This window comes from Trichomycterus rosablanca, chromosome 19, assembly GCF_030014385.1.
Source record: "Trichomycterus rosablanca isolate fTriRos1 chromosome 19, fTriRos1.hap1, whole genome shotgun sequence".
Classification (NCBI taxonomy): Eukaryota; Metazoa; Chordata; class Actinopteri; order Siluriformes; family Trichomycteridae; genus Trichomycterus; species Trichomycterus rosablanca.
This window is the reverse complement of record NC_086006.1, coordinates 20,423,765-20,446,740: the sequence shown is the minus strand read 5'-3', so window position 1 is coordinate 20,446,740 and position 22,976 is coordinate 20,423,765. Positions and strand designations below refer to the sequence as shown.

Sequence of the window (22,976 nt, the reverse complement as noted above, 5' to 3'; positions counted from 1 at the left end):
TTGGAGATACAGAATTGTCCATGACTGTGTTTGACATTAAGTAACAGTTTGACTTCTGTTTACCTATGAACTGACCCAAGCTGAGCCCGTTCACTCATTTCCATTCTAGTGTGAGTTCATATAAATTGCTGAGTAATACCAGGCTACCTGCTTGTGTCAAGAGATTTGTCTGTTGTGAAATTTGGGGGTTATAATGTACTATACTTGGTTATAATGTACTATACTTGGCTGTGATGGCTTATGCAGGTCAGGAGAATCAAGCTGAAGGTGAGGGGATGGAAGTGAAGCTCCCTGAGCACTTGTCTTCTCGCAGAGACAGCATCAGCTCTCAGGACTCCACCATGTCCTCCAGCGTTCAACCCTCCAACCCCGAGCAATACGAGGTCATTAAACAGCAAAAAGAAATTATTGAGCACGGCATTGTGCTGTAAGTCTATTTATTCTCTTGTTATTCTCTTTTTTGTATTTGTACTTCTGTTTTCTATTTGATTTGTATGATTTTCTTTTTACCTTCCAAGATTTAATAAAAAACCCAAGAGAGGAGTACAGTACCTGCAGGATCAAGGCATGCTGGGACCCACCGCTATGGACATCGCTCAGTTCTTGCACCAGGAGGAACGGCTCGACACAGTAGGTGTAATCGTCATCCTTTCCTTTCCTGTGATGTACATCAGAGTACAGTGTGGAGTTCCTCTCATGCCTGCTTTCTTCAGACTCAGGTTGGAGAATTCCTGGGTGAGAACGCCAAGTTCAATAAGGAGGTGATGTACTGCTACGTGGACCAGCTGGACTTCTGCGGGAAGGACTTTGTGTCAGCGCTGCGCACCTTTCTGGAGGGCTTCAGGTTGCCTGGCGAGGCACAGAAAATCGATCGCCTTATGGAGAAGTTTGCGGCTCGTTATCTGGAGTGCAACCAGGGGTGAGGAGCATGCACATTTCCAATCTGTAGTCACTGTAGCAGATCTAAGGCAGATCTCTTCTCTTAGCTGTTGTGCACCAAACTTACACTACAAGTTTAGTGCGACTCAGCTAACATTTCCCGCTAGCTAGTTCTCAGACAGTCTGAGGCCTGGAGTCAGTAACAGTATATTAGCTGGAATTAAGAATCTGCTTTTAACCCTGATAATCTGCCTAGTCAAAAGCCGTGACATGCAGTGTTATTGATCATTGATTCATTTTAAATTTACATTTGCATTTTCTGCATTTAGCAGATGCCTTTATTCATAGTGACTTACAGTACTGTGACAGTATACAGTCTGAGCTATTGAGGGTTAAGGGCTTTGCTCAAGGGCTCAACAGTGGCAACCTGGCAGTAGTGGGGCTTGAACCGGTGACCTTCTGATTACTAGTCCAGCACCTTAACTGCTAGGCTACAACGGCCCTGATTCATTTGTTTTATTTAAGACATTGCTAACATGGGAATCTTAATTACTTAAGTCAAATTAGCTTAAGAAAATAAACCAAAATGACTTGGCTCCTAAAGTTAGTTAGCCGGGGCACAGGGGTGTATTATTCTAGCTCACCACCAGCTCACAGATCCAGATTCAAATCTCATCAGTGCTACACAGTCACAGTTGGCAGTTTCTAATATGGGGAAAAAAAATAATAAAAATAATAATAATAATAATAATAGTTCAGGTAGGACCTACAGTGCCAAATGCTCGGGCGTGGCAGGATTCATCTTTATTATGAGCAATAAAAAATAGATATTTATAAATATGTAAACACGATTCAGGGTGTTCCTGCCTTGCAATCTGTGTTTTCAATTTGAACCAGACCCGGTGCAACCCTGATCAGGATAAAGAAATGTAAAAAATTAGCCTGAAATACGATTCCTCCTCACGTTCTCAATGCACTGGCTTTCTGTTGTTTGTTTACAGGCAGACTCTCTTTGCCAGTGCTGACACAGCCTACGTGCTGGCCTACTCAATCATCATGCTGACCACTGATCTGCACAGCCCACAGGTCAGTTCAACGTCCTCTCTCGGACTCTCTCTGCCAGACTCTAGGGTTTTAATTTAATTTTAACATTACCTTGTTTGTTTATCTTTTTAATGTAATCTTTAATACCAGGTAAAAACCAAAATGACAAAGGAGCAGTACATCAAGATGAACCGGGGCATAAACGACAGTAAGGATCTGCCTGAAGAGTACCTTTCATCCATTTATGATGAGATAGCAGGGAAGAAAATTGCTATGAAGGAAACCAAAGAGTACTGCATCACTCCCAAGTCCAGCAAACAGAGTAGGTCATTTTCTGTGTCTAAATAAACGTGCAATTTGTGTTTAGGTAGTAATAAGAAAGATTTATAGAATTATAAACTATGGTAGAATTTTCTCTTTCAGTATCAGTTTATTAAGAAGTTGGGGTCAAAGTGGAGCTTCAGTTACTAAATGGTGCCTCTGGAGCAAAGAGGTTTTAGCACCTTGTTTACGAATCCAGCTGTATCACTGTGCCACTTGACCCCCCCATCTTAGTGTCCTTTTTCCCCACCAGTCAAGACATTTCCAGTTCCCAATTGTAAATCTGCTGCCGCTTGGGCAAGCCCCAGTCTGTTGAAGGAGAGCCAGATTAACACACGCACATCCCTCCCTCCAGCACGTGTCAGTGTTGGGTTCCCACAGAGCCATATCGCTTATGGAGAGCCATGCTGTAGGCTCCGTGTGACTATTTCTATCACTCTTGCAGTTGCCTGGACTGGGCCAGTCATGTCCGACCTTCCTTCCTTAAAACACGGCCAGCTGTGTGTGTGGCTGGCCCGCTAAGGTCTTGCGTTAGAACACTCCACACTAGTGTGCTACACATTAGCCCCTGTGCTCACTGTTTTTCAACCCATTTTAAAACATCTTTCCTCTGCACATGCTCAAACCATCTTAATCTGGCCTCTGTAAGTTTGTCTCCAAAACATCCTACCTGCGCTGTCCCTTGTTCCTCCTCCTGTCCATCTTCGTCACTCTCAACAAGAATCGCAGCATCTTCATGTCTTCCCCTTCTAGCTCTCTCTCCTGTCGTTCTGCCTCCTCCCAGCCTTAATAAACCGAGCCAGCCTGCTTATAGCTTCTGATCACATAATAAGCAAGTTTTTTTTATTTTATTTTACAATAGGAATTTCTACTCAGCTTGTTATCTTTAGCAAACCAGTTTGGTTAGCAGGACTCCAGTCATATACCAGTTATTTAATCACTTCTTCAGACTGGTTTGTATCACTGTTTTCTCTAAAGACTAAAGATCAGATTAGTGGAGAATAGTATTCGTAAATGAAAAAAGATGAGCGGGACACTAACTTAATAAGGCTGTGTTCTGATCTCTGGTTTCCGCAGGTGTAGCCAGTGAAAAACAGAGACGGCTGCTGTATAATGTGGAGATGGAGCAGATGGCCAAGACAGCAAAAGCTCTAATGGAGGCTGTAAGCCATGTTCAGGCACCCTTCTTCAGTGCCACCCATCTGGAGCATGTTCGACCCATGTTTAAGGTATCGTCTCTCATAATCATAGTATCATCGTATCATAGTAGTTTGGAATATTTTTAATGAGGAGTGTTTGGTGTTCTAATACAAAGCTACTGAAGCCTTGCATAGATTCAAAACAAATTGTAGCACTTTAGATGCCATGTTAAGGACTGTACTGTTTACCACAGCTGGCATGGACACCTCTACTGGCAGCGTTCAGTGTGGGTCTGCAGGACTGTGATGACCAGGAGGTGGCGTCTCTGTGTCTGGAGGGAATTCGCTGTGCCATCAGGATTGCCTGTATCTTCAGCATGCAGGTGAGCCCTGAACGCTTAATTCATTAGTTATTTGTAGGAATCGTTTCATACGTGATAAGAGCGTTGGTCAGTCTAGACCTAGTAGTGACTAAAGCATTGGCTTTTTTTTTTTTACTTTTTTTTTACCAAAATTGCACCTGCTACTTAAATATCTGTCGCAGAATTTGGAAAAAGCATATATGGCTGCATTCATTTGATATGTGGCAAAACCACTTTTTTTCTGGCTGTGTCATTTCCATTAGAACGAGGCGGTGCGTCTTACCTCGTCACTGCGCAGATCTAATTCTCCACTGACTTTTTATAGCACCGCTAATGAGAAAATTTGTTTAAATGACAAATAAGCGAAGCACAGACATGAGACATGAGAAACTAAATCTCATGTTGTCCTTCACTTTAATTTACAACCATGGCATTGTGAGAAAAGTAAGGCATGGTGACTAAAGCAATAAAGTTTTGTGCTCGTGTGGCACATGGCTTTATTACACCAGCCCACCATTTGTTCAAATCTGGGTTCGAATCTCTGTCGGCCAGCTGGGCGTCAACACAAATGATTGTCAAAGTTTATCGGTGGGTTAAGGATGGTTGAAGCCCTGCGATTGATGGATTGCCTGTGTTATTCCTCCAATTGTTTTGGCTTATCACTTTCTAATTACCCTCGTGTTTGTGTGTGTGTGTGTAGTTGGAACGTGATGCATACATCCAGGCCTTGGCCAGGTTTACTTTGCTCACAGCTAGCTCCAGCATCACAGAGATGAAGCAGAAGAATATCGACACCATAAAGACCCTTATTACTGTGGCACACACTGATGGAAACTACTTGGGCAACTCCTGGCATGAGGTGGGCAGTGTCAGCAAAACATTAACAATTTATTAAACAACAACAAATGTGTTAACAATTTACTCTACAATCCTTTTTGATCTTGTTAGCTGATTAGCCATTCATTTTCAGAATTTTTATTTATGCCTGATATTTTATTTGATCACCTGCATAGATTCTCAGATGTATTAGTCAGTTGGAATTGGCTCAGCTGATTGGCACAGGAGTGAAGACGCGTTATATCTCCGGAGTGGTCCGAGACCAGGGAGGTGGCATAAAGGGCTTTCCTGCTGGGGGAGAGGAGTTCATGCCGCTTGGTTTAGGTAGGCTACCCTTTTTTTTTTAAACTGCACAAGGTTACTGCAAAGAGAAATAATCATACATAAACCAGTGCTCCAGAAAGTTCATTTCTTACTCAGAATGTCTTGAATGGCCACGCCACAAAGTACTAAGATTAATCATGTAGTCTATATATACACTTTGTGATCTATATTTACACTTACACAAGTTGTACACTTTCTCACAGTATCAAAAAACTACAGACCTTGGTTTCCAACCTGTAGTCATCGTGACTTGATGGACAAACCCCATTTAACAGATTTATGCTGCTGTTAAGGAAAGTTTGGGGGCCCTTGGCGGTGCAGCAATCTGTCATGCTTGCCCTCCACCACTGGGATCTTGAGCTCTTGATTTTATATCCCAGCTATGTTATTGACCAATCAGGCGCCTATACAGGCACACGATTGGCTGTGTGTCTGTAATAAAATTTCATTTCATTATTTTATACAGTAGTTACCAATAAATCTGGCTGACATTAAATAATCTACACTATAGGATATACCATAAGCATATAGACAGCTCTTGTAATTATAGGATCTAATGTCTCTAACAGCATTCTTGACCTATCACAGGCACTCTAGTTGGTGGTCCAGACAGGCGTCAGATGGCTCATATTCAGGAGTCAGTAGGGGAAACCAGCTCTCAGAGTGTAGTTGTAGCTGTGGACAGGTAAGAAAACACTGTTCATTAAACATGCTGTAGTTATGGTATGTGTTTGTTCAAGCATTTTTCTTTTTCGTGTGTTTTTCTTTTGTGTCTAACTAATTCTTTAATTTTGTCTTCTAGAATATTCACTGGATCTACCAGGCTTGATGGAAATGCAGTTGGTATGCATATACATGTTTGTGTTTCATTTATCATATTTAACACTATAGCATGTTTTTGCACACAGTAAAACCTGCTATTTTAAGTTAGTCCTAAACGCTCTGGTGGTGTAACGGTCTGACGCACTAGCACACCAATGCAAAGTGTTCAAATTCACAAGTTCGAATCTCAGCAGAGCTAGCAACCAACCAGGCTGGACGTCCACTCAAACACAATTGGCTGTGTTTAAGGGTGGGAAGGTCGGACGGGGTCTCCTCCTGCTTCCGCTGTGATATGCAGCCTAGCAGTTAATGTACTGGACTAGTAAGCAGAAGGTTGCTGGTTCAAACCACACCAATCCAAGGTTGCCTCTGTTGGGCCCTTGAGCAGGGCCCTTAACCCTGAATTGCTTAGACTGTATACTGTAAGTCGCTTTGGATAAAAGCATCTGCTAAATGCAGAAAATGTAAATATAACATGAGCTTTTCTTCTCCAGTGGACTTTGTGCGCTGGCTGTGCGCGGTGTCGATGGATGAACTGGCTTCTGCACACCAGCCACGCATGTTCAGCCTACAGAAGATAGTGGAGATTTCCTACTATAACATGAACCGCATCAGGCTGCAGTGGTCCCGCATTTGGCAAGTTATCGGAGACCACTTCAACAAGGTCTGCACTTTCTCCAGGTCACACAGATCGACCATTCCTCAACTTCCCAGTGTATAATCTTGACGCACCTCCTAAACTTCTGCTGTCTTGACAGGTGGGCTGCAATCCTAACGAGGATGTGGCCATCTTTGCCGTGGACTCTTTGAGGCAGCTGTCCATGAAGTTCTTGGAGATAGGAGAGCTGGCTAATTTTCGCTTTCAGAAAGACTTTCTTAGACCGTTTGAGCACATCATGAAGAAGAACAGGTAAATGAATAGATGCATAGATACGGTTGTTTTAAGCAATAATGGTTATACTTATGTTTATGGAATTTTGTTCGTTTATTTTTCTTTGCACCACGAAGGTCTCCAACGATCCGGGACATGGTTATCCGCTGTGTTGCTCAGATGGTGAACTCACAGGCTGCAAACATCCGCTCTGGCTGGAAAAACATCTTCTCAGTTTTCCATCAAGCAGCATCAGACCATGATGAGACCATAGTGGAGCTGGCCTTCCAGACCACAGGACACATCGTCAGTAAGTGAGAGAGGGAGGCTTACTATGTTGGGTTCGGGCGGCACAGTGGCTCAGTGGGTAGCATTCTCGCCTCACAGCAAGAAGGTCCTGTGTTCGGATCCCCAGTTGGGGTGGTCCAGGTCCTTTCTGTGTGGAGTTTGCATGTTCTTCACGTGTCTGCATGGGTTTCCTCCGGGAGCTTGGGTTTCCTCCCACAGTCCAAAGACGTGCAAGTGAGGTGAATTGGAGATACAAAATTGTCCATGACTTGAACTGATGAATCTTGTGTAACCAGTAATTACCTGTCCTGTCATGAATGTAAGTAAGCTAGTATTAGGTGCTCAGGCAAGTTACATATCGTCCAGTTTAGTCTTGTACAGAATACATTCTAATATTTCTACTGGTTTGTTCTCATTTCTTTCTTAGTGAACACATTCCAGCAGCATTTTGCCGCAGCCATCGACTCATTCCAGGACGCCGTAAAGTGTTTGTCTGAGTTTGTGTGTAACGCTGCATTCCCTGACACTAGTATGGAAGCCATCCGACTCATACGCCACTGTGCTAAATACGTGTCTGACAGACCACAGGTGAGCATTTATGTACCCTGGTCATTCATGATATCATGTCTCCAAAGACAAAATCATTTCTTTCTAAGTCCTTTCTTTATTCTGGTGTTATGCTCAGGTTCTGAGAGAGTACACTAGTGATGACATGAATGTTGCTGCTGGTGATCGGGCATGGGTGCGAGGTTGGTTTCCCATCCTGTTTGAGCTCTCCTGCATTATCAACCGCTGCAAGCTGGACATTAGGACAAGGTAAATGATTCAGGGAGTCATATGGAACATAGTGTGGCTTTTTGTACATGATACAACATTGAAAGGTAATGTGTCGAAGCGGGCGTCTCCTTTTCTTTTCTTTTTTTTTTTTTTAATTCATTTTCTCCCCTTTTCTCCCCCTTTAGCGCATCTGATTGCCCAATCGCATCATGCCTCCTCTCTGCCTATACCAATCCCTGCTCTGACCGAGGAGATCGAAGCTAACCCACACCCCCTCCGACACGTGGCCAGCAAGCCACATGCATCTTATTACCCACACATTGACGAGTGTTGTGCCACCTAGCGTTGTGTATGGAGAGACACACCCTAAGATCACTCCTTCCTCATCTCTGTGTAGGCACCTCTAATCAGCCAGCAGAGGTCGTAATTGCACCAGTCTGACACAGAGAGACCCATATCCGGCTTAGTCCCGCCCACCTGAACAACCGGCCAATCGTTGTTCATGTGGCCGCTCAGCCTTCAGCCGGCAAGGCAGAGCTGAGATTCGATACGATGTATTCGAGATCCCAGCCTGGTTGCAGCGTGTGTTTTTACCGCTGCGCCACCTGAGCGGCCTCCTTCTTTTTGCAGTTTTTAGAACCAGTTTTTAATTTTATGCACTTCTTATTATAATATACTTGCATTAAATTTTTTTTACTTCAATTAAGAATGTCTGAATTTAGTTCAAATTATGACCCTATACCAAACATTTTTACCAAAATCTTCTCAGAACAGTAGTGGATCAGGCTCAAGGTTGTGTGTATACATACTTTTGACTCTTAATGTGTTTCAAATATCAATCAGTCCATCACTTTGTTACCTTACACTGGTGTCTAAGCTAATCCAGCTGTGTACTTTAGAGGCCTGACGGTGATGTTTGAGATCATGAAGAGTTATGGACACACCTTTGAGAAGCACTGGTGGCACGACCTCTTCCGCATCGTCTTTCGCATCTTCGACAACATGAAGCTTCCAGAGCAGCAGACCGAGGTAAACCAATGTGGCACGAGCTGTTGTACATGCATTTCTTATAGGAGTAAATAAAGCAAGATTCATCGGTTCTGATTTTGGGATTTTTGCTTATTGGTTCTCCACAGAAAACTGAATGGATGACCACTACTTGTAACCATGCGCTCTACGCTATCTGTGACGTCTTCACACAGTTCTATGAGCCGCTCAGTGAGGTGTTGCTAAGTGACATTTTTGCTCAGCTGCAGTGGTGCGTCAAACAAGGTAGGACCAGTTTCTTTACCCAACACACTCTACTAATACTCAGGGCTAGATCATGCCAATTAGGCCCTCTAAGCGAAATTGTACATGCTGTCCATCCAGTAATGGAGAAATCCAGTAAAGTGCACAAGCTTTAACATCTGTAAGTGCTTTTGCACTGGGGCTTGCCACAGCATCCTTCTAATTGCTAGTCCAGTGCCATGACTACTAAGCTTATACTACCCTACAATTGACTTGCAATTGTGACTGAATACAGTGCAAACAATTGAGGGTTAGGGGCCTTGTATAGGTGCTCAACAGTGGCAGTTTGGTTGCGGTGGGGCTTGAATGTTGATGATCTGGCCCTGCTAATGCCTGGGTATCACATAGGCTTTAAAGTCTTAAGAAACTTGATCTTTTACAACTTTTAAGAGCCAAATTTAATACATGTCATGTATATTTATTGAGCTTAAACAGAAGGGCCTAATACAATACACAAGTCTAAATAATGTAAGCTTTTGGTTATCATCTAGATATGATAACTGATATGAAAATAGATATTAAGTGATTGATATTAAGCGGCTACAAAGATTAAGAATTAATTATAAGTCTGGTAATATATTTTTGCAGGTTTTTGAGTTTATAATCTAATAATAATAATAATTACTTTTTCTATTAAAACAAAGTTATGTGACCAAAAGTAAGTGGACAGCTCACTATGAGCATTAATATGTACTGCTTTTTGAACAACCTGCACTGTTCTGAGAGGCTTTTCACAACATTTTGGAGCGTTTGTCAGGTCAGGTGCTGATGAAAAAAGTTCCCAAAGTTTTCATTAGGGTTGTTGAGGTCAGGGCTTTGTGAAGGCAGCTGTTTTTTTCCATATGCCAAATCCATAAAATCATGCCCAAATTATTGCATGAACCAGATGTTCCCAGTAAGGCTGTGTGTTTGAAAGTGTCACTCTGACACATTCCACTCTCTCCGTGTCCTCAGATAACGAGCAGCTGGCGCGGTCAGGTACCAACTGTTTGGAAAACCTGGTGATCCAGAACGGAGAGAAGTTCAGTGCAGAAGTGTGGGACATCACATGCACCTGTATGCTTGAGATCTTCCAGTCCACCAGCCCTCATGCGTATGACTCATTAACACACTCTTTGTTTGTTTGATTGTTTGTTTTCTAAAGAGCATCTTATATTAGTGATCATACAGACATGTGACAAATTAAAGGAAAATACAGTATTAGCAACCCTTCGGCATTGATCCTCTTACCATGGATAAATTATTTTATGTGCTTTGTGGGTAGGGCCACTTTCATCCTGGAAGAGACCACTTTCATAAGGATAGGAACGATCATATTTATGGGGTGGTCGATCAGAATAAGTGTGCATGGATTGTGCGCGATTGCACTTAAGTGCCATTTGACCACAATTTGTACAATGATTTTACTGTTTTTAAGAAACATTAGTTCCTGCAAACTGAATCCCATTAATAACCCACTTTTACTATCACTTGGATATTTTTGTGCCATTTACATTTAAAATTGATGTCCCAGGGGCTTTACTCCCTCTTAATGTATTTTACTTTTAATGTATTTTACCCTCTTAATCTGTACTACATTTTTTATTCATACCTTTTAACCCAGAAGCTTTTGTCAGTGTCATCAAGTTCCCAGTTTAGCTTAATTTGCAAATTATAGTAGTTACTTATCTGCACACTTGTTAATTTTCGAATACACTTATTATAATAAAGGCTATAGGTTTGGGCGCCCAGGTGGCGCAGTGGGATAATCCGCTAGCACACCAGTGCCGAGATTCTGAGGAATCTCAGCTGGCCATCCTCTAGCAGGCATAATTGGTTAATGCCTGCAGCAGACAAAATTGGCCTCCAGTTAGGGTGGGAAAAGACCGGACTAAAGGGTGGGGTTATCAACGCTGTGTAAGGATCTTGGTTGCCCAGGGCACCAGTACAGAAAGTAGAGGAGCGCAGAGATTGGGGTGTGGCTTTCCGTATTAAAGTATGGTTAAATACGAAGGGATTGGTAGGACTGCGCACACGTTGGAGTGAGTGTGTGTCAGGCGAATATACCCCCTCCTTGGATGCTGTGGGGTCCAGATAAAAAGGGGTAAAAAACATAAAAAGATCATAAAAAATGCTATAGGTTTTAGCATTTCACACTGCAATAAAGATTGGAGATTTAAAAGGTTTGAAAAACAACTGCATCTTAAGTGCTGGTTTTAGGGAGGCTGAGATTATTCTTAGGACTGAATAATAAGAACTGAGCTGATATGATTATTGTCTTCTTAACAGCTTGTTGACATGGCGACCGGCTGGGCAGGAAGAAGAGGTGGGAGATGGAAAACACGTGGTGAGATGATTAACATTAGTAAATATCACACACACAGATACACAGAGATAATCTGAAATCGAATGGCACGTTGATGCCCAATGACATGTGGCAATAAAGTCTTGTCATGTATTTACTTTTAATGCTGAGCCTCTCTAACACAGAGGTCACATACAACAAGCTATGTTTTCCTACATAGTTACCTAAAACTAAACATTTAATATTAAACAGGATGTGGAGATGGACTCTCAGTCCCAGAGCAGCTTCGAAAGGACGCTGTCAGAGAGAGGACAGAGTCAGATGTCTACGGCCAGCGATGAAGCCTGGCGGGGAAAGCCCCATGCACGTAAGCCATCTTCTAATATCCTTATATCTGCTGTTTTTAACAACTTCCTCTTCCAGATGAGCTCAGCGAATCATCAACTTTTCCAAAAGCAAATTTGAGTCAAGTGTTCCAGTTGAATGAGGTTGGATTGGAGGCAGGGTTATCATGCCAAGTCTGAATCTGATTTTTTTTTAATTAGGAGGAAAGATCTGTTTTGAACTTTTAGTTTTGCATTTTTGAGTACCCTTTTACAACTGTAGAAGTCTTGCCAAGAGCAGAATTGGCACTGTCAAAAATGCTCTGTTAGGCACCCGGTGGTGCAGCCGGATATTCCTTCGGCACACCAGCGCCAAGATTCTGAACTCCTCGGTTAGAAACTCGCCATTGCCACCAGTCGGCTGAGTGCCATCTGGCGAGCGTAATTTGCAGTGCCTGCAGCAGATACTAACTGGCCACCGTGTCTGCTAGGGCGGGATGACCCGACTATGTGGGTGGGTGTCTTCAAACGCTGTGTAAGGACCCTGGTTAACAGATAGAATCTAATCTACATGTCTTTGGACTGTGGGCTGAGTACCTGGAGGAAACCCACACAGACACGGGGAGAGCATGCAAACTCTTTCTCACTGTCAGGCAAAAGTGCTACCCACCTCTGACCACATTTTATGAGTCATTAATGTGAGGTGAGATCACATTTATCAACCTGCTTTATTAGTGGTCACTGAGTGATTTCGTGAAAGTGTCGTCATCATGATCATTTACATGATGAATGATGCTACTGATATTGTCTTACAAAAATTCCACTGACTCATTAATGTTATCAGTACTACTTTTTGGGTCATTCTCTTCATGGGGTGTTTGAATCATGGACAGGAAATGGAAAAAAGGCACTGACGCAGTGTGGGCTTTAGATCCAAAGAGGACAGCAAATCTAATAAGATAGCTTGAGCATTTGTACACAGTTACACATGACAAAGATAAAATCATTAATTAATATCAGTCTAATGGTAAAGCTTGCTCATCCTAAGGCCTAATGACTATAATGCCTAGTAGGAATGCAAATTCTACAAGCTTATAGCATCACATCAAAATATATAACACATCCCTGAGTTTCACAGCAACAAGTCTTTATACTTTATTTTATAAGAAATAGCCTAATGCAGTGAATGTGGCAGTGGTGTAGAACAGTGAGATGAACATAAACACCAAGCAGAACCAGTTCAGCATTCAGAATATAGAATTTAGAGTTGTATAGTCAGTAGTGAACAGTTTATTATAAGCACTTACTAATATTATAACTTGATTATAATTAATAAAACTGCAGTTGGTATAGTAAAGCTCCTCCTGACAACATTAGTGTCATTATTATAAACTGATAAGCAGAGTTTTACCTTTATACTGAATCGTGATGCAAAATATCATTTTCATGTTTTACCACTGCTCCATCCTGGTCTGGCTTCTTCAGAATCACTGGGTGTATTGCAGTATCACAGGGTTTTTTAAGCCCTGGGTCACGACCCTTAGGTGGGTTGCAAGTCGAAAAAACGGGTCACGGAGAAAAATAATAATAATTAAATAAACATGTTACATTTTGTAAACCACAATGGGACCAGATTATAATATAATGTAATAGCAGAGAGAGTAAGGTGCATTGTTTGTGTTGCATAAAAATCATGGACAAAATGTGGGGGCCTTGACCACCCCCTGCCTCAGGCATAGCCAATCATGTCTGTACATAGATTGCCGACCGGCTGACTGTACCACTGGGGATTCAAACCCTGGATCCCAGCGTTAGTGTGCTAGCTTAATTTACCCCTGCGCAACCCGAGCACCCATCCACATCATTTCCAGATCCACTTGTGCAGAGCTGAACATGCAGTTAATGCTTTGCACTCATGCACTTTGCGTTACAGGGTTGTCAGACCAGAGGCTGTTTGCAGGGCTGCTCATAAAGTGTGTGGTTCAACTGGAGCTCATTCAGACCATAGACAATATCGTCTTCTACCCAGCCACCAGCAAAAAGGAGGATGCTGAGAACATGGCTGCAGCTCTGGTATGTATTCTGTATGTATGTAAGTTAAGGACTGAAAAAAAATTGAATATTTGCACAGATCTCCACATTAATGTTTCGTTCAAGTTGCTGGATGAAAGATGTGAGTTTAACGACACTTGTGCTATAAATTGCAGGCAATGCAGTTCACAATATTTGAATGTAAGTTGCTGTTGTGCTTCTTTCCCTAAATTAAGGGCAGTTATTTGAAAGAATAATGGTCTGCATACCACTCAACATGCCACGGACTAAACAGTCATCAAACTTGTAGTGATATGTACTAATTTACTTACTCTTTAGGACACAACAAATTCAGTACAGACATTGAATTAAAATAACTGCAGTTCATGTGGTTCTTGTTGTCCTCTCAGTACTGAAAAAAGACAAATAAAACATATCAGTGTTATTGTCACAGACTCCTGTTGTTGGCTGGTTTCCTGTTTGAGGTTAACCAAGCTGATCCTCAGCACTGTTTATCAGTACACTCAATCTTTGTTATGGTTTCTGATTTTAATATACTTGCTCGGTGGCTCCAAATTTCACTACACTAGAGCCAATTGGATTTAGAAGATGCATTCTTATAGAAGGAGACTGTGTTTCTGTTCTATACCATTGTATACCGTGCTACCTTTATGCATGCAAGAAAAGACCCTCAGGACTGAAAGGCTTTTAGGGGGACTAACAGAAGCTCAGGAGCACCTTATTTAAGTTTATTAACAAAGGCGTCTGCTACCTATACTACCTATATCTATGAAACATAATACAGGTGTTGCATATTATGACACTGCATGAATACAAAAAGCATCTGCAGAGCCCACCTGAATGTGAGTGTCATTTTCTGATTGGTCCTCTCCGTGTAGAAAGACGCACTGGAGGAGAGTAAGGAAGGCGAGTCACAGGCAGAGTCAGAGCAGGGCATGTACAGGCACCTCTCTCCTCAGCACCTCTTCAAACTGCTCGACTGCCTGCTTGAGTCACACACCTTTGCCAAGGACTTCAACTCCAATAACGAGCAGAGGACAGCGCTCTGGAGGGCAGGTATGTACGGCTCCACCTAACAGTCGAGCATTGTAGCATCAGGACTTAAGACTCAAACCCAGAAGCATACACTTAGGCTGCAGTCACATGATACTCAGCAAAACCACACTGTGCTGATTTGCCGTGCTGACCCACGGTTTCTACCACAATCGGATTGAACTTGACCCAGTTTGCCGCTGACTTTCTCAAAGCGCCACTAATGAGATGAACTGTTTCTATGACGTCAACTAAAGCATGCTTTAAAAAGGCATATACTGGTGTATATTTCTAAAACACAGTTGTGTGGGGTTGCTGTTCAAGTCGTAGGTGGTATTACAGTATTTATGCTTGGTAATGTTTTGCCTGCTTGCTGTTCCTATAGGATTCAAGGGCAAATCCAAACCCAACCTGCTGAAGCAGGAGACCAGCAGCTTGGCCTGCAGCCTGAGGATACTATTCCGTATGTACTCGGACAAGCGGCTTCAGGGATCATGGTCCGACATCCAGTCGCGCATGCTTGTGTGAGTTTATGCAACGTTTGCATTTTTTTACCTAATGTTCCTCCTAGTCTAGTCATATCCAATTACCCGATCGCATTTCACTTTCTCTATTGGTGCTGACCTCCACTTCTGACAGAGCAGGTCCATGACCAACACATACCCCCTACAACACGTTTGCAGTAGCCAACTGCTTCAGGCGGGTTCATGTGGAGATCTGTATCGCGCACTGAGAGTCAGGCACCAATCCCTATTAGCAGCAGCAGCAGCAGCAACCAGCAGACTGATAGCCAATTTTGTCTCCTGCAGACACTGCCAATTGTGCTCACTAGAGGGCGTCCACCCGACCGGTAGCAGAGCAGCTATCCGAACCGGGGAGCTCAAAATCGCAGCACTGGTGCACTAGCGAAATATCCTACTGCGCCACCTGGGCACCTGTCCTTTGCTTGTTTGTTTGTTCACCCTCTCCCATCAGAATTTTGCCGCTAGTACCAAGCTGGCCAAGTAGAGCTCTGGCGTGTAATCTTGCGTTTAGAGAGATTCGCTGGTCGCTTCAGATCATCCATCATTATAGATCATAGCTTGCTGGTGGTTCAATCAGGCAGCAGAGGGTGCAGATGTACGAACACGATGCATTTGATGCCATTCCTATTCCTTCCCTCAGGTCGATAGCACTTCCATGAGGTTTAAGCCCAAGATCTCAGCAGTGGCAGGATATCTTCTAACCTAACTTAGGTCAATGCTGTACTTGTCTCTTTGTATTTGACTCTTTACTAATGCATTCTCTAACATGCTTGTTTTCCTTCCCCTGTATAGTGTGTGTAGCGAATCCTTGGCCTACTTTATTAGCTTGACCTCAGAGAGCCACCGGGAGGCCTGGACCAGCTTACTTCTGCTCTTACTTACCAGAACACTCAGACTTTCAGATGAGAAGGTAACTATACCTCTTTACACACACTCAACTCATTTGATTTCATTTCTATATTTTCAATTGCTCCAATTCTGTACTGCAATTCTCTTCCTGCCTGTCCCACCCCCTTAATGGTTGTCTCTTGCTCTGCTGCGTAGGTGGGCGAGTGTAATGGGTTTGCTAATGGGGTTGTTATTTCCTTGCTGATAGCTCAAATTTGAATATTGCCCTTCAGGAGTAAATGGTAAACCTCTCATGCAGGAAGGACTGCTGTCAGTGTTCCCCTCTTAACACGGTGCTAGAGATAAGATAACAGCCGTGTATTCCCAGTTCTGTTTCTCCTATCTGGAAACAATGTCTGCATTGGCTGCTCTTGAAGGTCAACCTTGTACGTGAAGACTAATACAAATATTAGGTAAATGTTCATTCTAAAGGTTATTATCCCTTAAGGTGCTTGATTTCTATCAGGTATTGATATTTTCTTCCAGTGTTTGGCCACTGCACATTCAAATAAGAACCAATTTGAATAACCTACAGTTCAGGGTTTTGTAAAACAGTGAGATTCGGTTTGTTTTATTGGCGGCACTTTGAAGAGGATAGCGGCACAGTTGGTCAAGGTTGAATCAGACTGACCTTTGAGCGCTACAACGAGCTGTAAAAACAGAGCGCCAAAGCGGAAACGTTTGCACAGGGGCGAGGTAAGCGACACGCCTCACTCCATAGGTTACAATAGCAAGTCAGTGCAAACACAGGTTTTGCTGTGTATCATGTGAATGCAGGGTAAGACTTAACTTTGTCACCAAGGGTCACTCCCCCTTTATTTGCTGTAAATTGCCTCCATAAAGGCACACCATTAACATCATGTTTGCACTGATATTGTATCTTTTTGGGGTTTTTTTTTCTCCCAGTATAGTCATTTACAATTTCTGCTTGCATAACCCCTGATCTTATCAAGGAGGCGACACGGTGGCTCAGTGGGTAGCACTGTCATCTCACAGCAAGGAGGTCCTGGGTTTGATCCCCAGGTGGGGCAGTCTGGGTCCTTTCTGTGTGGAGTTTGCATGTTCTCCCCGTGTCTGCATGGGTTTCCTCCGGGAGCTCCGGTTTCCTCCGACAGTCCAAAGACGTGCAAGTGAGGTGAATTGGAGATACTAAATTGTCCATGACTGTGTTTCACATTAAACTTGTGACCTGATGAATCTTGCGTAAGCAGTAATTACCTGTTCTGTCATAAATGTAACCAAACTTGACGGTAAAATCCTAATAAATAAATAAATAATAAATAAATATCAAAGAGAGCCGAATCACCATGCGCTCCCTCTGTCACCAGTCTGCAGCCCCTTCTTATCACCTGCCAGTGTTGGGTTCCCACACAGAGCCGTATCACGTATGGAGAGCCACACTAGGCTCCATGTGACCGCAACCCCACCTCACTCACACACACACCAGTAAAAGTGGCTGGACCAGTCCCTGCGATATGCGATCGCTAGTAGAGACTCCATCTCACCTTCCCACACTGCCGTTTGTATGGACTCCTAGCCACGTCGGTTTGAACACTCAGCAGTAGTATGCCAGCACTGGTATGGTATATTTAACCTGAACATTGTAGCTTCTAAAAACAATAATAATCAACATTATTGATATTTGTGTGTCTGTATTTGGTGATGAGCTATGTATATGTTCAGTTGTCCAATCAACAGTGAATAGAACTCATTGTCCCACCCCATGTACCCCGTTGTGTTCGGATTAGTCATAATCAAGTATATACAGTAGAACTAAAACTTGTTTTCTGGGCCCAGGTGTCTCAGTATCTGTGCAGTGGAAAAACACTGGCCCACATGCAGTGACTGTTAGACAGGGAAGCTTAGAATGTACATGTAGTGCCTAGAGTGCTATTTTAAACCAGCTTTTTCCAGTTTCTCATTGTCTAATTTGGTTTGGGGGAGTTGCCCAAGGCTTTCTTTTGAGTTATGACTAAACTTGTAGCGAGCGCATCAGGACTGCTCATGTAGAGTGAGCAAGTAAGTCATGTGATTGTCATTGAGGTTTTAAAATTTTCAGCATACTTAAAATTGTTGTCATTGACATCATGCTGTGTCTCATTTGTGCTTTATTTCTAATTGATTTTACTTCAGGTAAACGCAGCAGTAACTGGTGCACTGGAGTCTTTTTTACTCTCATTTGTCATGGGTGACTGGACATCTTTTAGCTTCAATGTATTGATACTTACTTTTCCTTCTTGTCCAGAGTTATTGTGAATGCTGCAGCACAGCACAGTTTATGATGAACAAATGATGCCATGTATCTTTACCAAAATGTTCTCCTTATTTGCAAAACAGGACTTGACCAATGACCTGTGTTATCTGAGGTTTTTTTGTTTGTTGTTTTTCGATGGGTAGGGGTGCCATGCAAGTAAATAAATAATTAACAGGCAGAACACCCACGTGATGTCCTGGTTGCATCCCAAACTGTGTTCAATGTGCTGTTTAGTGTGTAACTATACCAAACAAAATGCACTAATTAGATATGATGTGTAGTACTGCAGTGTGCAGTTTGGGACACAGCCTACTTCAGCTGCCATATTTTGCACCTCTGCACCTCCCCATCTTTGGAGTCATCTCCTTTTTCTAAAATGATCTATAACTTACTGGCCAGTTTATGTTCTTTATGTTCTTCACCTACTGTGTAGATGCACTTTATGGGTATGCCATTACTGACTGAAGCCACTCTGTTGCTCTGTATAATTTACTACCTCCACCCCGTCCATCAATAAAACATGACCCTTATAGGACACCCACCCATCACATATTATATGGTGGTGGACCATTCTCGACACTGCAGTGATACTAACATGAAAAGGTCATGGTAGATTGTGTTATTCAGCCATTAGTATATCAGGTGCAGGAGTGTTGTAAGGAATTTTTAGATACTGTTTAAACTTACTGGCCTCTTTATTAGAAACAAATAGCCTGTTAGCAGTCGTAGGTGTACACAAAATGCAAATACATTGTAGGTGTAGCTCTTAAAATGTCCAATAACTGGACAAACATAGGTGTACCTTAGGTGTACAGCCATCTGCGGCATAGAGGTTAAACTCGACGAAGTTCTCTAGTGGGAGCTGTACAGCAGTTTTAAAAGCCAGTCCAGACTGTGCTGTATTCTTATTTCCTGATCAACGCTTCTTTGTTCCCCAGTTCAAACCTCACGCCTCATGTTACTACCCCTACCTGTGCGAGATGATGCAGTTTGACCTCATCCCTGAACTGCGGGCCGTCCTACGTCGCTTCTTCCTGCGCATCGGCTCAGTCTTCCACATCGCCGCCCCTGACCTGGCACACACACGCTCCCCAACCTCGTAACGCGCGGCAGGGTCTGCGTCTGAAATACGCCGTGAGCGATGGAGGCAGGAAAACTCAAGTGTTTGCACTCGTGTGGCGTGAAGGAACATTCAGGACCCGTCGGAGCCGTTGCTGAGACTTCTTACTCTAGGTTCTGTTTGTCCTGAGCTGCAATCAATGCCAGAATCTCATGAACTTTCACCCTGCGATATACCATCAGGACAGAACATCACTCACTGGGAGCCAGCAGAGCTTTTCCTCTACGCTGAATTTCTGATAATGAGGTTCATTCAAATCATATCCTTTTTTTCTATAAAAGGTGGGGGACAGTATGATAATTATAATTATTTATTGACACATGGTTGTGTATTCTGTTTCTGATTGTTAGTTGATTTGTCTTTTGGGTTATTTTTTTGTTGTCTTATCTGTAGAAATATACTGTATTGTCCTCATTTTAATAAGTGAAGAAACAGTGATATCCAACTGAATACTGCTAAAGGAGCATTCAAAAAAATGAAATATCCTATTATACCTAGATTATACACAAGGCATTTGTGTTGATAGTGAGTCATTGAAATTTAATAAAACCTCTATCAGGAATTATGGCAAAGAACCTTAAAACTTCAGGTTTTGGTGCTGCTGTAGCTATTTAATAACTCTGTTCGTCCATGCAAGCCATGTGTTTGTAACCCTCTGGGTTAAAGATCTCAGTCTGCTTCACAAATAATCAGAACGTTGGCCAATAAACATAAACCCATATTTCCATCGACTACACCTATGCACATCTTCAAAACATGACTAAATAACAATAAGAAGAAACAATTACCCAAAGTGCATGGCTGCTGTTAAACCTTATGCCATTGTGTCCTCCAAGCTGGTCACTTTAGTTGAGTATTGTGTGCTTTGTGCTTGGTCGGTTACTCCAGAAACTTATTGAAGTGGGTAGGATTGGATGAGACTGGAAGATTTTACCAGATTCACTGTGGTTGGTAGCAATTAAGCTATGACTTCCCAATAAACTTCTGGCTCTTTGGGAATACTTCTGGTTCTGCAAGCTTGATAAATGCAGTGGAAAGTTCTAAATTAGTCTCCAACTTTTCTATAGTTTTCTAACCCCTGTAAATAAAAAAACAACCATAAGTACTGCTTGTCTACTATTCAATTCCAAATCGTGACATACTGCCCCTGCCTCTTTAGAGGTCAACACCGCAAAGAAAAAATTTAACTCTTTATTTCCTCTAGCAGCCCCTTATTGGGATTTAACTAGAAAACCTAGTTTCTTTCCAGCTTTCTCACTTACATTACAGTACATTACATTTTCGACATGTAGCAGATGCTTTTATCCAAAGCGACTTACAGTATACAGTCTAAGCAATTGAGGGTTAAGGGTCTTGCACAAGGGCCCAACAGTGGCAACCTGCCAATGGTGGGGTTTGAACCAGCAACATTCTGCTTACTAGTCCAGTCCTTCATCGGCAGGCTATCATTTCGTTTTTTAAACAAAATGTCTTAACTAAACACGATCCAAGGCTAGTAAAATGCTGCACTGCTGTAAAGTAATACCATCAAAATAGTAGTCAATAATGTTATTTTAACCAGCTCAAAGCTTCATCTGATCATTCCAGTCTTTGCTGCTTTAATGTGTCGGTGACCTGTGTGACTTCTTTGTATTTTTGGTGAAACATGATATTCCAGATAGAACTGGTGGCTAATAAAATGCCTATTTATTATTTCCCTCTTTATTCAATCTAAAATTAAACACATCGCTTCACTGGCGCACACATGTACATCGTCACCAGTGTAAACAGCAGCACATAGATTTGAAAATAGATCGAGCTTAGAATACTCTAAGCCCTTGCTTTGAAATCTGCCAAGATCAAACTCCATATCAATCTCTAGGATCAGGTTGCATCTCCTCCCATAGTTTTATTTCTGATGCTACAATATTTGAGTTTTGGAGTTAATAGCTATGTTGTGTTTACACATGCTACCTTTGCATGATGTGAGCTCTGTTCATGTTTATGGTTTTTATTTTTGCACCCATGCCAACCTAGATTTCTTTCTATGTGTTCCATGTGGCACACAGCAAAAACAATGTTCCAATATTGTTAGGAAATGTGAATAAACAGCAAAACAGCCATTTGATCATTTCTATCTGTTTTTAAAGCAAATATTACAGTCTTTCGCATCCTTTGGACAAATTCGGTATAAAATATATATGAAATTAAATATCTGCCTTTGCAAACACTCTCCTCCTGCTCTTAAACTGATTTATATAAAATGCTAGAACAAATACATATATTTCTCGTTTGGCAGCACGTGCTGTTCCTGAATGAGTCCACTAATTACATTCACATTTATGCCATTAGCACTTTAACATACAACATTATTGTAGCACAAAAGTGCAGATTTGGTTTTAGGACCTATTAAGTTGTGTTACATTTAGTAAATCGGTAAATATTTAACTGACCTTTCATGTTTTGAGGAATATATTTATATAGATTAGGCGTTTACAGGGAAATCAAGTTGGCCCAGCATTTGACTAACAATAGCCTGGAAAGCAACATGCTTCTCACAAAAACACTCTTGCTGGTTTCATCTAATGTCCTTATTAGGACATTCCCCTTCTCAATAGTACAAACTGTTCCCTGCCTGGAGCTGAAACTATTCATTTAACCTGTACAAGATAAATAAAATGGGAATAATGTTGAATGGAATGCAGAATAACTGCAGTTTTTTCCTCTATAGACTAAATGTAGCAGATAAATTTATTATCATTCTGTACCCACCATCACCTGAGCGCCCTCCTATTGCTAAATGATCGCTGCAGCTTGCCTCGTTTTCTTACAGCCAGTGTTTCCATACCACCACCAAGTAAAACCAGTAACAAAGGTAACGTACACTGTATAATGTGGACACATTCATACTAAAGTATACCAGTATGGAGTCTGGAGAAGCAGAGCATAAGAAGCACCGAATGTGTTTCTATGCAGCTGTAATTAATTCTATGAAGTGCATTTAAATATTTTCTGAAACCATTCCTTTCCTTGCAACTATAAATGTCTACTTTGATCCTATGATCCTTAAATATGGTAAATATAAATATATATCCATTAAGAAGCAAAGCAAAGTGTAAAGTTTACTTGTAAAATAAAGAATTCAATGCACAGAATGTGGTGTGATCTGTTTTTTGATAAGTAAAATTAATGTTCATGTTTAAACTGGTTCTTGTTCCAACAGGTTCAAATGTAAGTCCATCTGCTGCATGATATCCCTTTGATCTTTCATTTTATTTTTCATCTTTATTAACCCCTTTATGTTGGTCAGGCTCTGGCCACACTGTGAAACACTGGGCGCAAGGCAGAACTACCAGGACTACTACAGGACACCAATCCAATGCAGGGCTTTAGCCAGTCCCCTCCCCTCAGATATAGCCAATCATGTCAATGTAGACGCCTGGCCGGGCCAATAGCACCACTGGGATTGGAACCCCAAATCTCAGGGCTAGCATGGTAGACCTCCGTGCCATCCTAGCGCCTTTCTTGAGCTTTTTTGTAACTTTGGTGCAAGGAATTGCCCAAAG

At 42.1% G+C, this 22,976-nt stretch overlaps 1 protein-coding gene across 2 annotated transcripts in view; it reads left to right on the top strand.

The window, feature by feature from the left end:
- The window catches only part of arfgef2 (ADP-ribosylation factor guanine nucleotide-exchange factor 2 (brefeldin A-inhibited)), a 34,195-nt gene extending 12,665 nt beyond the window's left edge, over positions 1-21,530 (top strand). For both annotated transcript variants that reach the window (XM_063015886.1, XM_063015885.1), the window contains exons 14-39: positions 247-427; positions 519-630; positions 714-919; positions 1,881-1,965; positions 2,074-2,245; positions 3,322-3,473; positions 3,638-3,766; positions 4,446-4,604; positions 4,759-4,906; positions 5,495-5,591; positions 5,709-5,749; positions 6,223-6,392; positions 6,487-6,638; positions 6,737-6,909; positions 7,315-7,475; positions 7,573-7,703; positions 8,564-8,693; positions 8,801-8,936; positions 9,909-10,047; positions 11,223-11,280; positions 11,491-11,605; positions 13,495-13,634; positions 14,492-14,669; positions 15,031-15,169; positions 15,962-16,079; positions 19,250-21,530. In XM_063015886.1, coding sequence (XP_062871956.1) covers positions 247-427; positions 519-630; positions 714-919; positions 1,881-1,965; positions 2,074-2,245; positions 3,322-3,473; positions 3,638-3,766; positions 4,446-4,604; positions 4,759-4,906; positions 5,495-5,591; positions 5,709-5,749; positions 6,223-6,392; positions 6,487-6,638; positions 6,737-6,909; positions 7,315-7,475; positions 7,573-7,703; positions 8,564-8,693; positions 8,801-8,936; positions 9,909-10,047; positions 11,223-11,280; positions 11,491-11,605; positions 13,495-13,634; positions 14,492-14,669; positions 15,031-15,169; positions 15,962-16,079; positions 19,250-19,414 — 3,587 coding nt within the window. In that variant the 3' untranslated portion in view covers positions 19,415-21,530. The remainder of the gene's footprint in view (positions 1-246; positions 428-518; positions 631-713; positions 920-1,880; positions 1,966-2,073; positions 2,246-3,321; positions 3,474-3,637; positions 3,767-4,445; positions 4,605-4,758; positions 4,907-5,494; positions 5,592-5,708; positions 5,750-6,222; positions 6,393-6,486; positions 6,639-6,736; positions 6,910-7,314; positions 7,476-7,572; positions 7,704-8,563; positions 8,694-8,800; positions 8,937-9,908; positions 10,048-11,222; positions 11,281-11,490; positions 11,606-13,494; positions 13,635-14,491; positions 14,670-15,030; positions 15,170-15,961; positions 16,080-19,249) is intronic.
- The last annotated feature ends 1,446 nt before the right edge of the window (positions 21,531-22,976 follow it).